The sequence below is a fragment of the Saccopteryx leptura genome, chromosome 6, assembly GCF_036850995.1.
Source record: "Saccopteryx leptura isolate mSacLep1 chromosome 6, mSacLep1_pri_phased_curated, whole genome shotgun sequence".
NCBI classification, from domain to species: Eukaryota; Metazoa; Chordata; class Mammalia; order Chiroptera; family Emballonuridae; genus Saccopteryx; species Saccopteryx leptura.
The window spans coordinates 71,076,629-71,096,632 of NC_089508.1; the positions used below are offsets into that span (position 1 = coordinate 71,076,629).

The 20,004-nt window shown below is 39.5% G+C and overlaps 1 protein-coding gene across 1 annotated transcript in view; it reads left to right on the top strand.

Annotated features, from left to right (window-relative positions):
* Positions 1 to 20,004, top strand: part of CEP152 (centrosomal protein 152) — a 112,275-nt gene that overhangs the window by 90,373 nt on the left and 1,898 nt on the right. Inside the window, exons 20-26 of the mRNA XM_066344297.1 lie at positions 1,131 to 1,781; positions 7,864 to 8,002; positions 10,408 to 10,575; positions 13,747 to 13,843; positions 14,940 to 15,043; positions 17,343 to 17,499; positions 17,737 to 17,840. Of these exons, the coding sequence (XP_066200394.1) occupies positions 1,131 to 1,781; positions 7,864 to 8,002; positions 10,408 to 10,575; positions 13,747 to 13,843; positions 14,940 to 15,043; positions 17,343 to 17,499; positions 17,737 to 17,840 (1,420 nt within the window). The remainder of the gene's footprint in view (positions 1 to 1,130; positions 1,782 to 7,863; positions 8,003 to 10,407; positions 10,576 to 13,746; positions 13,844 to 14,939; positions 15,044 to 17,342; positions 17,500 to 17,736; positions 17,841 to 20,004) is intronic.

A 20,004-nucleotide genomic window follows, 5' to 3' on the forward strand; every position in this document is an offset into this window, starting at 1 on the left:
CATGCCAGGCCGACACTCTAGCATTGAGCCAACCAGCCAGGACAACGATGTATTCTAATAACTTCTTTGGATTCAGTTAGGAAATATTAGAAATAAAAGGGACTCAAGGTCATTATTCAGTTTGCTCATTATATAGATGAAGAAACTAAATGCTAAAAAGATTGAATTTTCTAAGGCCAAGAAGCCAAAAGTAATAATAACTACATAACATTATTGCCACACTCGGGCTAAGTGCTTTGAATGGATTACTTCCTTGTCATGCAATCCTAAAATAACTCTGTGAGGTGGGCATGGTAATTATCCCCATTTAATTGATGAGGAAACTGAGGTTCAAAGAAGTTAAGGAATGGGGCCTGATGTCCCAAAGCTGTTGTTCCTGGGATCCCACAGCAGTTCGTCTCCAGATCCTCCTCCGATAAGCACCACACTGTACAGGATGGGACGAGAGCCCAGGTGTTGTGATTCCCTATTACTTTTTGCTTACATACTCATATTTTTTTTATGGCCTACTATTTCTATTCTGTTAAAGAAAAAAAAAAGACAATTAGATTAAGGAGAAAAAAAGACCTTTTCAGTTTGCTATTGTTATTTATGAACTTTTCTAACCACTAAAATTGCACTGGAACACAATTCTGTGTGTCAGCAAGTAACTATGTAGGTATGTGTTATATTCCTAAATAGTAGTAAAATCTCTTTGTGAGGCTGCTTTTGCTTCCCATAAAAGAGACCTAATTGGTTTTGGGGACTTAGATAAAATATGAGACTGCATCTGTATAAAAAATGGATAATTTTTCTAAAATTATTGTAGTTTTGAGTAATCATAGACTATAATTACATATACCTGTTTTTGGTCAGTTTAAACTTCTGGTTCTTCATCAAGAAACTGGTATTTTGGTTCTTAAATAACATATGAGAAAATGTTAGGTGATCTGAAATGAAGGAAAAGATCCTTAAGTTTAATGTAAGAATATTTTAGGAATAATATCTTATCTAAATTCCCTGCTTCTCCTTAAATTTGAATTTAAATGTCTTATTAAGTTCAGAAGTAAACCCAGAGAGTGATTTTAGTATAATTTTTTTTTATTAATGGGAAAATCTAACACATTTAATGTACATTTTATGTCCTTTAGATACTGTTTGCTGTCTCCGAAGCTAAAGAGAAATGGAAACACGAGCTTGAAGATACGAAGACAAATGTCCTCCCTGCCAAGGAGCTGGAGGAGAAGATTCATGCTCTCCAGAGGGAGCTAGAATTGAAGGATGAGGAGGTCCCTGTGGTGGTCAGGGCTGAGCTGGCCAAGGCCCAGAGTGAATGGAACAAAGAAAAGCAGGAAGAAATTCGTAGAATTCAAGAGCAAAATGAGCAAGATTACCGCCAGTTTCTCGATGAGCATCGAAATAAAATTAATGAGGTGCTTGCAGCAGCTAAAGAAGACTTTGTGAAACAGAAAACTGAACTGCTCCTGCAGAAGGAGATGGAGTTACAGACATGTCTGGACCAGAGTCGCAGAGAGTGGGCCGTGCAGGAAGCCAGACGGATGCAGATGGAAATCTGTCAGTATGAGGAAGACATTCTGACTGTCCTGGAATTTCTCTTAGAGGACACCCAAAGGGAGCGTGTCAGTCGTTCAGAGAGTAAGCACCTTTCAGAACTTGTATCGGCTTGTTCTTCAAAATGGGTGTCTGTGCGATATTTTGAAAAACTAAAGGCCTGCATTCAGAAAGCACTTCAAGACATACTCTCCCTACTTACAGAAAACACCACCCCCAAACTGGAAAAGGTATGTTCCTGAGAAGTGAAAAGAGCTATTAAATATGAGGGATGATTGTAGAAGTTGCATGGTTTTTTTTTTTCTTTCATTTTGCAGTTTAATAATGTAAGACTTTTTTTTTTTAAGCCACAGAGAGAGGGAGAGCCAGAGACAGTGACAGGCAGGAAAGGAGATAGATGATAAGCATCAACTTGTAGTTGCAGCTCCTTAGTTGTTCATGGATTGCTTCTCATATCTCCAGCTGAGCCAGTGACCCCTTGCTCAATCAAGCCAGCGACCTTGGGCTTCAAGTCAGCGACCCTGGGCTTCAAGCCAGTGACCTCTGGACCCAAGCCAGCAACCATGGGGTCATGTCTATGATCCCACTCTCAAGCCAGTGACCCTGCACTCAAGCCGGTGACCTTGGGGTTTTGTACCTGGGTCCTCAGTATCCCAGATCAACACTCTATCCACTGCACTACTGCCTGGTCAGGCTAATGGATGTAAGATTTGTGGTTAAAAAGCTTTTTGTAGCAAATCCAAAGAACTGCCTTTTTTTTTTTTTTTGCCAAAAAATTATTATTATTATTATTACTTTTTTTTTTTTTTCATTTTTCTGAAGCTGGAAACAGGGAGAGACAGTCAGACAGACTCCCGCATGCGCCCGACCGGGATCCACCCGGCACGCCACCAGGGGGCGACGCTCTGCTCACTCTGGGCGTTGCCATGTTGCGACCAGAGCCATTCTAGCACCTGAGGCAGAGGCCACAGAGCCATCCCCAGTGCCCGGGCCATCTTTGCTCCAATGGAGCCTTGGCTGCGGGAGGGGAAGAGAGAGACAGAGAGGAAAGCGCGGCGGAGGGGTGGAGAAGCAAATGGGCGCTTCTCCTGTGTGCCCTGGCCGGGAATCGAACCGGGGTCCTCCGCACGCTAGGCCGACGCTCTACCGCTGAGCCAACCGGCCAGGGCTGCCAAAAAATTATTACTTCTTCATAGTGCCATAAATGTGAGGCAGAGCTTCTAGCCCCTAGCCATCTTTTTTTTTAAGAAAAAAAAAATTGCTATTCTCTGTAAAGGCCTGAGATTTCAGGAACTGAATACCTCTCATTCTTATTTTGTTTTTTTGGCCACTACTACTACAAGAAATATGCATCATATTAAACAAGGGTTTCTTAAGAGCTTCTAAAGAGTTTAGAAACTTATTTCTTGCCCTCTAGTAATTTACATTTCATGTAGGCAAAAAACCCCCACAAAAACAAAAGTCAACCAAAATAAAGAATGCTGATGAAGAAACAAGCAAATAAAGGTATGGCTGCTCACACAGATCTCCGAATCCTGAGTGTTTGGTGTACCATTTATGTGCGTGTCTAATGAATTAGTTGTATTCTTCTAGTTGTATATGTACTTTCTGACACCATTTAGTTTGTGTAGAACAGTTGAAAAAGTAAAAGTGTCTTGCTCCCATATGATTAAAGAAATTAGATATGTGTGAAAAATCCAGAATGATATTCTAGGCATTTTGATCAACCAATTTCAACATCTAGAATTAGAGGAAGAAAAAAAAACAACTCCCGATAGTATAAGGTTTGTCTGAAAGAAGAGTTGAGATATGAGGCAGTTTTCAGTAAGAGAGCATGATTAAAGATTTTTCAAGGCAAGGACTGAGCATTTGCTATTAATACCTCTTGGGAAGAGTTATAAACTTGGGGAAAAATCTGAGGTCTAGTCCCTTACAGGGGGATAACTACCAGTAATTTACTCCCTCGGACAGTCATATAGTATCATTGGTCATCGAAAAAAGAAAGAACATATCCCGTGGGTTTTGTCTCATTGCTTGGCTTTTGGTAGGATATGCATGATGCAGCTTGAGCTTCCTGCATCCCAGAATTTTAGAGCCGTGGGAGTCCACCCCATCCAGTTTCACTCCAGTTGATATTTTTAATTCTTGATTTCTCAAAGATGTTACTACTTAGTTGTTGCTTTCAATTTAAGAATAATTAGATGGGACCATGTCCCATGAATACTGCTTAAAATACTTTGTTGAGAATTTTGGTGGAAATAGATAATTTTTTTAATGTAAACAAAAAAGCCACCATTTATTATAAAGATACAATAATATAGACCTCAACAATAAATAAGAAAGAGGGCTTAAGACACTATCTGCACACTCTCCATTCCTCATCTCTGCATCACTCTACAAGTCTTCATTTCTTTCTCTTTTTCTCTAAGTTTTTAGCTCTTTCTCCTCCTCCTGGGTTTCTTGATCTCCAATCCACATGGTGAAAACAGGATAACACTACCACTCGTGCGCCAACTGCCATGAGCACCATAGCACCATAGCACCATTCTGGCCTTGAGGAATATCACGACCAAGAGAAGAAGGTCGCCTGTTGTGGCACCAGAGTGCAATGTTCTCAGGACAGGAATGAGGCTCCTATTTCTGTTTTCTGTCTTTTTGATTGTAGCCATCCTAGGGGTCATGAAAGGGGTAGCTCATTGTGGTTTTGATTCTTTCTTGAGACTGAGTGAGGTAGGGACTGGTTCAGCCAGGTTCAGCCTGTTTCAGCAGGAGACAGTGAAGTTTAGCTAATACAATGGAGAGGTTTCTGTACAGGGTGAGGAGGAGGGTAATTTAGTCAACCAGAACAGTCATTTCCATACATTGGACATTGGTGGCCATGAAGTTCCTCCTTGGCTTCATCTCTCCTTCTTTTCTTCTTACAATACATGCTTGATTATTCCTTCTTGTTCTTTAGCTGACTTGCTGTTGTGTACTGCCTGCACTTTAAGTATTGGTACTCCAGATGTCAAGCATCAGACTTATTCTCTCCTCATTTTACAAAGCCACCCTTGAAGTTTTTCATTTTCTGCCATAGTTTTCCCTGCCACCATGGATTGATAACCTCATCCCAGGCTCTGTGCCTGGGTACCTGTTTCTGTTTGCTATTGGAAACCTTTACCTTGATGTCCTACAATATTTAACATGCCATTTTTCTTCTATTGGAAGCACTAGGAAATAGATAATTAAAATAATTACGTATAGGAGGTTTTAATGATGAGAAGTGATGGAAAAATCATATTATATATGCTTTCAAGTTTGCTTTCCTGAAAAGGCAATCTCTGCTATGAAAATCAAGAAAATGTAACACCTTTTTCCTGCCATTAATCTGTAATCAAACCAGGGGTCTTTTTATAGGGCCTGTCATTGTGCAAACAGTATAAGATCATTTGTATGACTTAATGTGGTTTACATGTCTATGGAGACGGGATCACGTAATGTGGCTAAGAACTTAGACTTTTCCTACTTTAGTTGGGTGGGATCAGATTCCATTCCTGAGAAAAGGGTGGCTTTGAAATGCCTAATCTGGCATTTGTCATAGAGTAATACTTTTGCTGTTTTCAAGCTAACTCATTTCAGAACCGTGAGGTAAAGTAGGGATTATAAATTTGCAATATATGTGCCATACATGTGAAGAGGTATGATTGATGATTTATTAAATTTATAGCTTTTGGAACTGTTCATGAAAATTAAAACAGGAAAACTGATCAGTGTATATATAAAACAAGTCTTGTTAAAACAACTTAGATGACCAAATATATTTTAAAATGGAAAAGATGAAATGAATTAAAAATCAAGTGTCCAAGGAAATGAAAACCTGATCAAAATATATTAATATAACAGTCCCTCGTGGGTAAAAGAAGAGAGAAATATCAATTGGAGTAAAAATCTTTAAACAAACTTAAATCTGTGCATTCTGATTTTTCATAACACCAAAATCAAGTCAAAGCTAAGACAAACAGGGTGCTGCTTCCCACCTTTTTTATCTTAGCTTTCCTCCAGTTTTGAGTAGAAACTGGAGACACTGACTGCCTCTGGGCTCCACTTTTATTACTCCTTTTGGCCTCAGCCCCATCTATGTCCTCTTTAATGCTCAGAATTTGCCTTTTCTCTTTATCTGCTCATCTCAGCTTTTCTTGGGTACTATAGGTAGGTTTCCTGAGTCAGTTAAGTGAGTTTCTCCTAATCAAAATCAAGGCTTCTAGAAATAAGCTTATGTAATGTGTTCTAAGTAACTAAGCAAGACAGCCCTTTCAAGATCATTCTTTGGGATTTAGCAATGGTCCAACATCTGAATATATTACTTTAAAAGCATGTCTCGCCATTAATTGGCTTAGTAGCTGTATTGCCTGTAACAGGTACTACAATGCAGAAAGTGTGCAGTACCTGTTAGTAAAGAAATGGCCTTGTACACAGTGTTTTACTTAGGTGAGCCTCAGTTTCTCTGTTTAACATTAGGATTTAACTGGCCTTCCGTTCAAAATGGCAGCATATATAAAATATTCAGAAATGTATGGCATACTATGTAAGTTAAAAAAACAAACAAACAGGTCCTGGCTGGTTGGTTCAGTGGATAGAGCATTGGCCCAGTGTGCAGACGTCTGGGGTTTGATCCCTGGTCAGGGCACTTGTGCGAAGTGACCATCTGCTTCTCTTCCCCTCCCTCTCTCCTTTCTCTCTCTCTCCTTTTCTCACAAGGCATTGATTGGTCTGAGTGTTGGCCTCAGGTGCTGAGGATTGCTCGGTTGGTTCGAGGACTGGGTTGATGGGTGGATCCTGGTTAGGGCTCATGTGGGAGACTGACTCTATCTCCCCTCCTCTCACTTAAGATAATAATAATAAAGTTTTTAAAAAACTTTTTTTTAACTCTCTATGGGCCGAACTTTTCTCATGACTTCAAGAACATTTAATGCGAAATCAACAAATATCAGCCTATAAATACAAATTAACAATGAATTCAGCAGTTTCAATGATTTTATTATAACAAATATGTTTTGTAACTGACTGGAGTAACAATAGCTTACAACGTTTGCACTTGTGTGTATGAAAGCTTGAGCATGGAATTCCATAAAACAGGTTGTGCTTGGCATTAAGCATAGATATATGTTGCATTTCAAACATTTTATTTTTGGAACCCCTTTGCATCCCAGCTTTTCACCGCATCCCCTCTTATCCGAAAAAATTGGCCAATGTACTATTTCATCTTTTCTCATGTCCCCCATGGGAAGTATTGCATCTGGTCTCCTTTTCTTCTTCCCTTCTAATTGTTTATCTATAGAAGTTGAGTCAGATTCTAATAAGAATCTTCCGATCTATTTACCACTAATGCTTTTTATTCTTACTGCTCTTTTACTTTTATATGCTCTTATATTCATATTTTAGGCCTCTGATATATGAAACTAAAAAGCAAAGAAAACACAAGTGTTATCACAAATACACCGAATCCTGTCAGCTCATTGTGACTTGAAAGTCACAAAACTGTATCATATGAAAATAATCAAAACAAAATTATTGTTGAAATGCAAACAAATGAAAGCTTACTGATATACAAACCAAGAGCTACTATGTAGGCTTTTTCTTGTTCACCAAACTCCGATAGAAGAAAAAATAATGCAATTGCACAAGATGGTTCCTATGCTTCTATCTGCAGACAACTTGCAAAACTATTTACTTTGATATCTAAGATTAGAGTTGATAACTGCTACCAAGAATGTTATTGGTTACTAAGAAGACATTATATAACAAGATGTGTATACCACCTTGTGGTAAAAATTAAATTAGTACAATATCAATATATTATTAGTATGTGACTTTGAAAGTTACATGGATCCATACCATAGAGGGTTAACTGTTGTTAATACCAATTCATGTAAGGCAAAAGATTGGTAGTGAAGTTTCTAATGAAATTTGATTTTTGCTGCAGTGAAAATGTTCTGGATTTTCAAGAACAATTTTGATTTCACCTAGTCTGTCCCATGAATTATTAAAATATCTTAAAGTCATATATTTCTCTTATCTGTCTCATAGCCACCAGACCTCTGCCAGATAATGTTCTGATTTGGAAAATATGTCTATAATAGACGAGTTTGTAGTAATGAGAGTATTCACATTAACCATAAGAAAAATATTGGTGATAGATTAGGCAAGATTTCTTTCAGCTAGTAGGTTGGGTGTTTTTTGTTGTTGTTGTTTTTTGTGATTTTAATATTAGCCTGTTAGAGAATTGTGTGCAGATTTTTACTGGGCATTAACTATGAAAATAATATATTTCAGAGAAATATGGCCAAGGTCTCTAAGGATCCCGCCATGGGTGTCACTGGCAGAGGAGACCCTGGAGTCCTGGTCGTCTTTCCTGCACCCACTTCTGGACACCATGCTCAGACCTTGGCCTTGCAAGAAACAGCAGAAGCTGGTAATGGGATTTGATTCCTACTGATCTTTGTACCATCTGTAACCACAGTTCTAGAGGGTGGCTCCGGAGATAAATGGAGTTGTGTAACATTACTCCTATTCAATGTGTATCCTCCCTCTAGATTTCATTTTGCTTTTAGAAGACAGGGTTGAGGCCCTGGCCAGATAGCTCAGTTGGTTAAGAGCGTCATCCCAAAACAACAAGGTTGCAGGTTCGATCCCTGGTCAGGACACACATGGGAAACAACCAAAAAAATGCACGACTGAGGGGAGTAACAAATGAATGCTTTCCTTCCCCCTCTAGTGTGTAACTTATTAAAAAATTAATTTTTCTTGTATAAACTTAGTATAGTAAATTTAACACTAGATGAAAATACTGTATCAACCTAATATTTGCATTCTAAATTTGTCGATGCCCCAGTAATGTCTTTTATAGCACTTTTTTCCCTCTAGTACAGGACTCTGGCTGGAGTCAGGCACCACATTTACAGCATGTCTCTTTAGTCTTCTTTCATCTAGAATACTAGATTATTTCCACAGCCTCCCTTTGCCTTTTATGGCATTGACAATTTTGAGAGACATTCTTCACTCTGTCCCACATCCCCTCCCCAAAGGCTTTTACCTGAATTTTCCTGATTTGGGGTTTGTCTGATGTTTCTTCGTGATTAGGTTCAGGTTGTGTTTTCTTGGCTGGAGCACTGCACAGGTGTTGTTAGCACATCTGGGTGTGCACGATGTCCTTCACTGGTGAGGGTCACTTGAGTGCCTGGTTAAGGTGCTGTCCAGTGTCTTCGCTGTGTTCCCCCCCTTGCAACTAATAAGCAGTCTGTGGGGAGGTACTTTTAAGATCGTGAAAATATTCTTCTCCTTATATTTAGCAATCACTGATGATACTAACCTGATCCAGTCTTTACTATGGTGGTTGAAAAATTATATTTTTCCCAACTTCAGACCTCCCTCCACTTTTAACATTTGGTACTTGGCATGTTGTTATAATCAAGAATCCTCCCCTCCAGGCCCTGGCAGGTTGGCTTAGTGGTGGAGCATCGGCCTGGCATGCAGAAGTCCCGGGTTCGATTCCCGGCCAGGGCACACAGGAGAAGCGCCCATCTGCTTCTCCACCCCTCCCCCTCTCCTTCCTCTCTGTCTCTCTCTTCCCCTCCCACAGCCGAGGCTCCATTGGAGCAAAGATGGCCCAGGCGCTGGGGATGGCTCCTTGGCCTCTGCCCCAGGCGCTAGAGTGGCTCTGGTCGCAACAGAGCGACACCCCGGAGGGGCAGAGCATCGCCCCCTGGTGGGCAGAGCGTCGCCCCTGGTGGGCGTGCTGGGTGGGTCCCGGTCGGGCGCATGCGGGAGTCTGACTGTCTCTCCCCGTTTCCAGCTTCAGAAAAATACAAAAAAAGGAAAAAAAAAAAGAATCCTCCCCTCCAGTTTGTCTGTGTATTTATTTATCTATTTGTTTGTTTGTCTGCCTGTCCATTTATCTACCTATCTACCTCCCAACTTGCCTACCTATCCATGCATGCATGCATCAATCTATCCATCCATCCCATTATTGGTAAGATTATTGGTATGGTGCATGAATTTCTATTTTAAAAAATATAATTCATTACTATACTTGATTGGTGTTCATATTGTCCCAGATTCAGCTAGGGAAGCCTCTTCAAACTCATTCCTAGGTCCTTATGACATGCCTGTATTTTTTAATAATTTCTTACTTTCTGCCATAGCAAAATACTCTATCCTCATTTCAAATATACCCTGTCTCAGTACTGAGGCCAGCCATTTCTTGAAGATCCCAGGATTCTTTTAGGGGGGTATTCAATATTAAAGCCTGAGCATTATTTTTCTTAGATGGTTTTATTCAAATTTACATATTAAAGCAGTAAGTCTAGAGACTGAGTCACACAGCCAGTAAATAATGGAGACAAATTTAAACCCATGTCTCTCTAGGAAGCATCATACATTTTCCAGTTACAGTGTAGCCTTTAGTTATGTCATCTGGTTCCCTCCCTCCCTCCCTCCCTCCCTCCCTCCCTCCCTCCCTCCCTCCCTCCCTCTTTCCTTCCTTCCTTCCTTCCTTCCTTCCTTCCTTCCTTCCTTCCTTCCTTCCTTTCTTCCTTCCTTCCTTCTCTCTTTTCTTATTTTTCTTTGTTTTTTTTTTCTTTATTCATTTTTAGAGAGGAGAGAGAGAGGGAGAGAGAGAGACAGAGAGAGAGAAGGGGGGAGGAGCTGGAAGCATCAACTCCCATATGTGCCTTGACCAGGCAAGCCCAGGGTTTCGAACCGGCAACCTCAGCATTTCCAGGTCGACGCGTTATCCACTGCGCCACCACAGGTCAGGCCCTTCCCTCTTTTCTTAATCTTAAATTGATATAAAGGTTTGCTACCATTTAATTTTTGCAGATAAGAGAAAGATCCTTGAAAGGAAAGATTCGTGCTGTGGACACTGCTTCCAGGAAAATGAAAACGCAAAGCAGGAATGTCAAGATCTTAAAAGAAAACTGGAGAAATGCTGTAGGCACCTTCAGCACTTAGAAAGGAAGCACAAAGCTGTAGTGGAAAAAATCGGAGGTTAGCATTCAAGGTAGCATGGCTGCCAGTATAAATCCTTTTGATCCTTGTTGAAATGTTCAAACATGACATTTTAGTTAATGTAGGTGCTGATTCCCTGGAGATTAACGTAAACTTAATTTGGACCTTATTTTTACCAACCAAATGTTTACTGAACTCGAAAGAGGAAGGTTGGAGCTCTGAAGAAAAGATCACATACATCCCTTTCTTCCTTTTCTGTGGGAATAGCTATTGAGTGCCCAGTATGCGTCAAGCAGTGTTCTAGGCACTGGGCATGCTGCAGTAAATACATCAGACAAAATCCCAGTTCTGATGGGGATGTACAAGTCTCTTCTTTTCCTTCAAGGAGCTTGTTCTCAAGTGAAGAGAACTAAAAACAGATTATTAGAGAATTGCAGCATTGCTATTGACAGGATGTTTGTGTAAATGGAAGAAAAGATGTTAACTCTTCCTCCTATTAGAGTTAAGGAAGTCTTGACTAAGCCTTGAAAGATGGAAGTCTTCACCAAAGAGAACAGCCTTCTAGCAGAGGGAAAAGACGTGAACAAAGGCATATGGTCTGATCTGCCCTCCCGCTAGTTCATTTTTCAGTGTTTTCAGGGAAATTATTAAAACAGGTATCCTCTGCCATTTTCTATACAGAGAAGCTATTGGGCTTATGAGGATGCACCCTCTTGCCTTTCACTTATAGCTCATGCTCTGTAGTCTTTACATTTCAAATAGTTCAGATTCCTGAACTGGTCAGGAATGGTCTTTTACTGCTGGATCTTATATATGACGATGTCCCTCTGTCCTGCCCCGTACTGTCTGTCTCATTCTTTTTGACTAACTCTTCGTCATCCTTGAAGAGTCAACTGATAAGATGCCTTAGCGGCAGAGCCCCCAGGGTTAGGCGGGCCTCTCCTGTGGGGCTCCGTAGCACCTGGCTCCTCCTCTATTACCATTCTGTATTTAATTTTGTGGTTACTTGCCTGATACCCTTTCAATCTGTAAGTCCCCTGAGGATAAGGAATGGTTGTCTTGTTCACTTCTGTTGTCATGATGCCCACCACATACCAGACAATAGTAAATGTTTGAACGAATGAAAGACTGAATCCATTGGTCCCAAATAATTGCATCATCCATAAAAAACCAGGAGGATGGATTACTTTTCTGTTTCTGCATTCACCACTGTTGCTGGCCTGGGCAACAGTAGTCACTTCCTGAAGCTTTCTGCTTGCAGTCTTGCCTCTCCCATCTCCATCAGGCAGCTAGAGCAACCTTTTAAAAAGGTAGATCGGATCATCACACTCTCTTGTTAAAGCCCTTCAGCGGCTGCATGTGGTCCTCAGTATGAAATGGAAATCTTTCACTGAACAGAGTCTGAAAGGCCCTTCATGATCCAGCCTCAGCCAGCCCCGCCTGCCTCACCAGCCTCATCCTTCCCAGCCCCTTACCCTGTCATCGAGCCCGGGTATGGATTTCCGTGTCTCTTTTCTCTGTTCCTCTTTGCACTCTCTCCCTTTACCAAGACATCTGTCCTCCCTTCCTGGTCACATCGCCTGGCTAACTCCGCATCTACCCACGGTGCATCACTTCCTTAGGGAAGTATCCCCACCACCCCAAACTTGACTAGGTTCTGCTCTTAGACGTTCCCCGCACTGCCTGTTATTTTTGTAACATTCATCATCATTATTATTGAGCATCTGTATTCTCCTTTGGAGTATAGACTTGATGGTGACAAGGACCAAATCCTGTCCCAGCACTTAGCACAGAATCTGGCATTGTAGCACATTCTGTAAATACTGTCAACTAAGAGAAGCTGTCTGTTTCCACCGACTGCTTGCTAAGTCTGTTAAAAATAGATAGTAATTACTTTAGACAAGTAAATATAAGAATTTTGAGAAAAATTTTTAACTATTCCAGTTTCCATAGTGATTGCTTCACTATATAATTAATTTGTCCAGCTGTAGGTGTAGACACAATGTAGCTACTGTAAAATTAGATGAAAACCAAAAATATCTGTTTTCTATAATAAAATAACAGGTAGTGGATGGGATTATTATTTATAAATAATATATATTTAGCACCATCCATTGTGATCATACAATTGTTATTCTACATATGCTTTTTTTCAGGCTGGTATCTTCTTTATTTGTGGATTTAGAAATAATCCAAGAAAGTTTGTACTTCTCTCAAAACAATGGGCTGATGAAAGGGTCAGGGTCAGAATTTAAGTCATTTGATAGTTTAATTTCAGTCTTTGTCTTAATGTACATCTGTTGGTAATATTTTTGCTATTGTGGTTGCTTTTTTTTGTTTCTTAAATTCCCTTTTCACTGTCTTGATAGCACTTATTGGAAAGTGATAGAGTGAGTGGTTTAAAAATATACAAGTTAACGTCAATCACAAGGGGGAATACGTTAAATCATTCCCCAGTTTTGGGAAATATTGAGAGGGTTGAGAGTAGGATACATGAACTGCTGTGTTCACACTTATTGCTAGGCCTTAGATAATGTGCTGTGAATTTATTTCTATTATAATCTTCAAAGTAGGTAATGCTATTCCCATTTTTCATATGGAAAAATTCAGGTTCAGATAGTTTAAGTAATTTGCCTAAGTTTGTCCCACTTGCTCAGAGCATTTCAGCCCGTGTCTCTGACTCTGAAATTCATGGAGTCCATGAGTCTCCTCATCTTCATTTCAAAAATTCAAAGAATTAAAAATCTTCCTTAATTTCTGAAAATGACCCCTACTTAAGCTTAATTTAAAAAAAATTTGTATTGAGGTGCTTGTTAAATGATCGTTTATATGATCATAGATTGTATAGTATCCATGGGGAAAATGGACTTAGAAAACCTGATAGTTTCCACAGAGTTAGTAGAGAAGAAACACATGCCTATAACACGATTGGAAACCTATTACAGGGCGGCGTGTGACCCTGAAACCCAAAGCGAGATGAAGGTGAAACATAGATTGAAAGTGCGGAGAAAACATAACAGGGAGTGGTCAGGTTAGGCTTCATCAGGGATGTTCATCCAGGGTTCGGGTTCATCCAGGGGTGACACAGGGGAGCCCCTGGAAATCCTGCCGTTTCCTCTGTACATATTTGTGCTGGGAACTTACAGGAACAGGATGCTGAGGGGAAAAAAAGAGATTAATTGATTAATATACTATAAACTTCTTTTTTAGAAGAAAATAGTAAAGTTGTTGAAGAATTAATAGAAGAAAACAATGACATGAAGAGTAAATTGGAAGAACTGAGAACACTTTGTAAAATACCACCAAGGTATGCCATTACTGTTTTAAAGAATTTCCTTATTTCTAAGTATCTTCAAATTTTTTATATCAATCATATCAATAATATTATACCAAGAACATCAATTATTGCTATTGTTATATAGTCCTGTGCTGAATAGCAACATTTTGGTTAATAATGGACTTCATATACGACGGTAGTCCTATAAGATTATAATGGAGCTGAACGATCCCAATTTCTAGCGACTGCGTAGCTGTTGAATTGCAACACATTATTCATGTGTTTGTGGAGATGCTGGTGTGAGCAAGCCTACTGAGTTGTATAATGTATAACATACAGTTATGTACAGTGCATAATACCTGATAACGATAACTATGTTACTGGTTTATGTTTACTGTGTTTCATGATTGCATCATTTTCTCTTGTGCTCAATTTAATCTTGTGTTGTTTTGTATAGTGACATGTGCACAGGCTTGTAGGCCAGGAGCAACAGGCTACTATACCATAGAGCCTAGGTGTGTAGTAGGCTGTACCATCTAGGTTTGTGTAAGTACACTCTATGATGTTCCCACAATGGCAAAAATAGGTTAATGACACATTTTCCACAGGCAAAAATAGGTTAATGACACATTTTCCACAATGTAGCCCAGTCGTTAAGTGGTGCATGACTGTATGGCATAAAGTATAAAAAGAAAATATTCCAGAATCCTATCCCTAGGACATACTCTCTGTCAACCTATTGTTTTATATCATTTAAGCCCCTTTATATAACACACACCATGTAAACATGTTTTAAAAAAATGGAGAACATTGTATGAGCTATTTTGTAACCTTTTATTAACATTTCAAGATAATCATTTCCCCACTCATTATATAGTCTATGATATGCTTTTCAGTAGCTGCATAGATTTTCATCATGTGGATTTATCATGACTTATTTAAGTAACCATAACATTTAAATTGTTTTTATTTTTCTCATATTTTAAATAACTACATAATAAAAATTCTCATATGTGAATTTTTAAGCACATTTCAGTTTATTTTATTGGAATATAGAAAGAGACAGATTTTTTTCAAATGAAATTTTTTACTTGCAGTCTATGTTTTTGCAATCTTTTGTTTTTAGGTCACTGTCAGAAGGGGCCATTGATAATGCTTACCTGCCATGCAGTCAGGAGGCCTTGGAAGAGCTTCGTGGGCTGTACATTAAAGCAGTAAAAAAAATCAAGCGTAAGTCCCTAAAGAGATCGCCAAGATTTTAAGGTTGTTTGGGCCTTGTTACTAGCAGTAATAATTTGGGGGAATTTTTCAATCTACCTTGTTCTAGACTCTTACCAGCTTATATGAGAGATTATGATACCATTCCTAATTAAACACTAATGGGTCATTTTGTCCAAGTAATTATCTTTTGGAAGTGACATGAGGATAGAGTTATTTTTATATTGTTGATTATCCTGTTTCTTTTTTGGACATTGATATTAAACTAAACATTTCATAATCTTATAAGTTTCCTGGTAGCAAAGAAAATGTCATATGAGTTTTAAATTAGCAGTTATTTTTCCCCCCTCCTATAAACTTTGAAAGACCATGGAAAGCAGATTTAGTTAGGAGTGGTTCTCTTGTCATTAGTTTGACAATGGAAAGTCATAGACATACATTTATTTAGCGAGTCCTTTGCAGTAGTGGTGGCACAGCCTGCCCTGCCTGCAGAGCATTTCTTTGGCTATGTTTCCTTGTAGAATACCTCCTGGTTTTCAAATGCTGCAGAGAATGTATGTGTGTCCCAGAATAATAACTAACGTTTATATAAAAGAAATGTATATTTACCTCCTAAAATTGCATTCATTTTTAACCAAACAAGTGAAACAGGTCTCAAGTTCCCATGTGTATAATTGGTAGATCCTCAGAATCATGAGTGGATGTTTGAAAAGTACATTTAGTATCAGTTAAGAGGATTTGCTTCTCAGTTGTTGCTTGTGCTAACAAAGGCCCTGTTACTACAAACAAGGCAATTTTTTGTTAGCATTCATATTAATAGGGAAGTGAAATTTTTTTTAATCAAGTGAGAAGTAGGGAAACAGAGACAGACTCCTGTATGTGTCCTGTCTGGGATCCAACTGGCAACTCCTGTCTGAGGCTGATGTTCTGCCCATCTGGGGCCACTGCTCCATTGCTCGGCAGCCAAGCTATTTTAGTGCCTGAGGCGAGGCCATGGAGCCATCCTTAGTGTCTGAGGCCAATTTGCTTATCCGAGCCATGGTTGCCGGAAGGGCAGAGAGGCAGAGAAGGATGGAGAAGTAGATGGTTGCTTCTCCTGTGTGCCCTTACTGAGAATCGAACCTGGGACTTCCTTATCCCAGGCCGACGCTCTACCCCTAAATCAACTGGCCAGGTCTGGGGAGTGAAATTTTAAGCATTTTTTTTTTCTAATAGTGTGTGTGTGTGTGTGTGTGTGTGTGTGTGTGTGTGTGTGTGTGTGTGTGTTTTACATTTTAGAAATTGATTGGAGATTTTGTGTTGCCATGTAATTCATTTTAATTTTTCCCACTTTAAATAATGAAAAATAGTTTACCAGTTAGTAATTTTGCAGAGAACATCTGATTTTCAGGAAAAGGTTACTGATATTAAGAGCGAGTTTCCTCTGTGAATTGGAATCCTTAATATTAAAGGGCTGGTGGTATTCTAGATGTAGGAAGTAGGCATGGACTTGGCAAAAGTGTCAACTTTAGCTAATGGTAGTCCCAATCAAAGCATGTTGAGTTAGAGATAGAAAGAGATTTTGAAAGCTTGTGAACTATTTTACTGTAAGTTTCAGAAGGCAGCATAAGTCTCATTCCTTTCCCTACATTTTGTCACCTCTCTCATGGATGGCCAGATTACACTTAGCTGGATACTCATAAGTGGTGCTGAAAGAGTTGAAAACGTATGTAATGAAATGGGTTTTCAGAGCACAAGTAAACAGAAGAGTAGGAGTCTTTTCAGCTCAGTTTGCCTCCTTCTCTCTTTCTGTATCTGCTGTCTCTTCTTTCTGGCTCCCCCTTTTCTATATATTTCTTTTTTCTCTTCTTTTAATTGGACATAATATACAACTAAAATGTATACAATTCTGAGCCTCATACAGAGTGGGGCAAAGGTAGGTTTACAGTTGTGAGTACATAATTATTGCATTTTTCACCTGAACAACTGTAAACCTACGTTTGCCCCACCCTGTAGTTATGGTGTTTTCTTACTTCGGTGTTTTAGAATATGACAGAATTTCCTTAGGGAATATACTATGTTTCCTTACCATATATGTGGCTGTCATCATGCTAAAAGGACTCTTAGATTCCTTCTCTTTTACGTCTATCAAAACAATGATCTGAAACATTCCGTTTTATGGAAAAGTATAGTATTTAAATTTATACCTGTAATCAATTCATCTCTTAGAAAATTGGTCTGAAGTCTGCCTCTCCTGTCGTTGAAGAAGTGGTAATAAACATGCCTCTGTGGGGATTTCTCCACCACCCCCTCCTCATCCCTCGCCCGCTAGGTGATATGCTCCGTTACATTCAGGAGAGCAAGGAGAGAGCTGCGGAAATGCTCAAAGCAGAGGTATTGCGAGAGCGTCAAGACACTGCCCGAAAGATGCGCAGATACTATTTGACTTGCCTCCAACAGATCTTGCAGGATAATGGAAAACAGGAAGGGTGAGTTTAGTCTGAACAAACAGTGTGTCCTTAGAGCACCATGACGGCATGTTGTCTTTTTCTAAGCATTTTCCTTAACCACACCATAACTATTTCTACATAATCAACCATTTGGGCTTAAGAGGCTTCAAGGCTGTGCTACCCTAAATGTTAGCAGAGACAACAGACATCCTGGGGCTAAGGAAACAATTTTTTTCCGTTAAACTATATTAATTGAATATTCTGAAATTTCCACAGAGCTGAGAAAAAGATTATGAATGCTGCTAGCAAACTTGCTACAATGGCTAAATTGCTGGAAACACCTATTTCTAATAAATCCCAGAGCAAAACTACAGAGTCAGGTATGTCAAAATGAGTCACTTGAAGGGTTTTTCTCTCCTTTTTTTTTTAAAGATATTTAATATATTTAACATAAAAAAAGGGCAGGAAATGGAAGGAGTGAAAGACAATTTATAAAGATGTACGTGTATTTTACTTAAACTGAAAATGAACAAAAAAGGAGTGTTGTTTCTAGTTCAAGTAGGCACAATGCGCAAACCCATCAGCTTCCGACTGTGGTTTCTATCCTAAGAAGTGGTAGAAAAGATTGTAAACAACTATAAAAAGAGAAAAAGAAGAAATTATAACCGGGCTTACCAAAGCTATAATCGACAGACCAGAAACCATCAGAAATCCTGAAAGAAAGTAGAAGAAAGAAAGAAGACAGTATGAGATGGAGCATGGGAACCTCAGTTCAAAACTGCCAGAAGGTGGCAGGTTGAAGCAATATCAAAGCTGCTCCACAGGCGAGGGTGGTGTGTCCCAGGAGAAGTAGCCTCGGGCGTACAACAGGGTCATCAGTTGGTGTTCTAGAACTGTGGTAACCAGTGAGGTCGCCCTGTTTATTTCTCCTCCTCCCCCTTTGCCAACCCCGATATTGGGCTGGTAAGAGAACAGGAACGCAGAGGCTGGGAGCTCCAGGTGGCTCCACACCAAGGGGAGGACTGAGAGCCAAGTGCCCAGAGCACCAGCTTCTGGGTCTTTCTGCCCTGCCGCTCATTTCTTCCCAGCCCACTCTCAACTCCTTCAAACAGCGCAAACAGCGTGCGTATTCAGGACTTTGAAAAGATAGGCATTCAGTTGAGGATCATTATATATTTATCAAAGGCCAGCACCATGAAAAAAGACACTATACTTTAAACAAAACAAAAGCAGAACTTATACCTAAGGAAATGGAATTCATATGACAAATGACAGGACCTAAACATGTTAGAAAAGTATAGTGTTCTCAGAGAAATGTAAGAGGATGCTGTAGGAGAAACTAACAGTATGCTAAGATTTTTACTATATTCAAGGAGAGAACATGGATACTTATAACTCTAGCCATTTCTAGGAAAATACAGGCCTAACTAGTATGTTACTGAAATTTAAGAACAACCAATAGAGCAATAGAGTATATAACTTTCAAGCTGGTAGGGCAAAAACTTAGAGGAAAATGTTTTCAATCTAACCAAACCAAGAAGAGAAAAAATCCAACTAGAAAGTATGGGTAAGTAGAAAATAATAATTGGTTGAAATACCAGCAATTGGCCTGACCAGGCAGTGATACAGTGGATAGAGCATCGGACTGGGATGCGGAGGACCCAGGTTTGAGACCCCGAGGTTGCCAGCTTGAGTGCGGGCTCATCTGGTTTGAGCAAAGCTCACCAGCTTGGACCCAATGTCACTGGCTTGAGCAAGGGGTTACTCGGTCTGCTGAAGGCCCACGGTCAAGGCACATATGAGAAAGCAATCAATGAACAACTAAGGTGTCGCAACAAAAGACTAGTGATTGATGCTTCTCGTCTCTCTCCGTTTCTGTCTGTCCCTCTCTCTGACTCTCTCTCTCTGTCTCTGTAAAAAAAAAAAGAAAAGAAATACCAGCAATTGCACTAAGTATGAATAGCTAAACTTACTCATTAAGAGTCCATAACTTTTAAGCAGTTTTATAAAAATCCAGACGTATATTATTTTTACAGGAAAAACATCCAGAATTCAAAATAAAAAGATGGAGGGGGACGTACCAAGCAAATGCAGTGTGGATATTAGCTAAATTATGGAGTTAAATGCAATATTAGGTAGATACAGAGTTAGCATTAAAAGAGACCAAAGTTCATGGTAAAGGAACAGCCTCCCAAGAAGCTGTATAAATGGTTTGTTTCTCTACATTAAAAAATAAATAGCTTTAGAATGTGGAAAGCAAAAGCTGATGAAAATATATACCAATGAAAACATTGGTAAACTCCGACATTGGGACATTGGGGGGATTTTGAACATATCTGTGGGGAAATGTTCTAGACTTCTAGAAAGCTCCAAGCAGAGATTGTTCAGGAATCATGAGTGAGATTGGTAAACGTTCTTCATATAGAAGCATAAAGATTACTTATGTAAATTTTAGAATGGTAATGTCAGCTTTGGTTGGAAAAGGGCAGTGGCATAGAATGAGAAGAGAGTTTTCCAGATTTGAAACAAACCCTTTTCATGGAC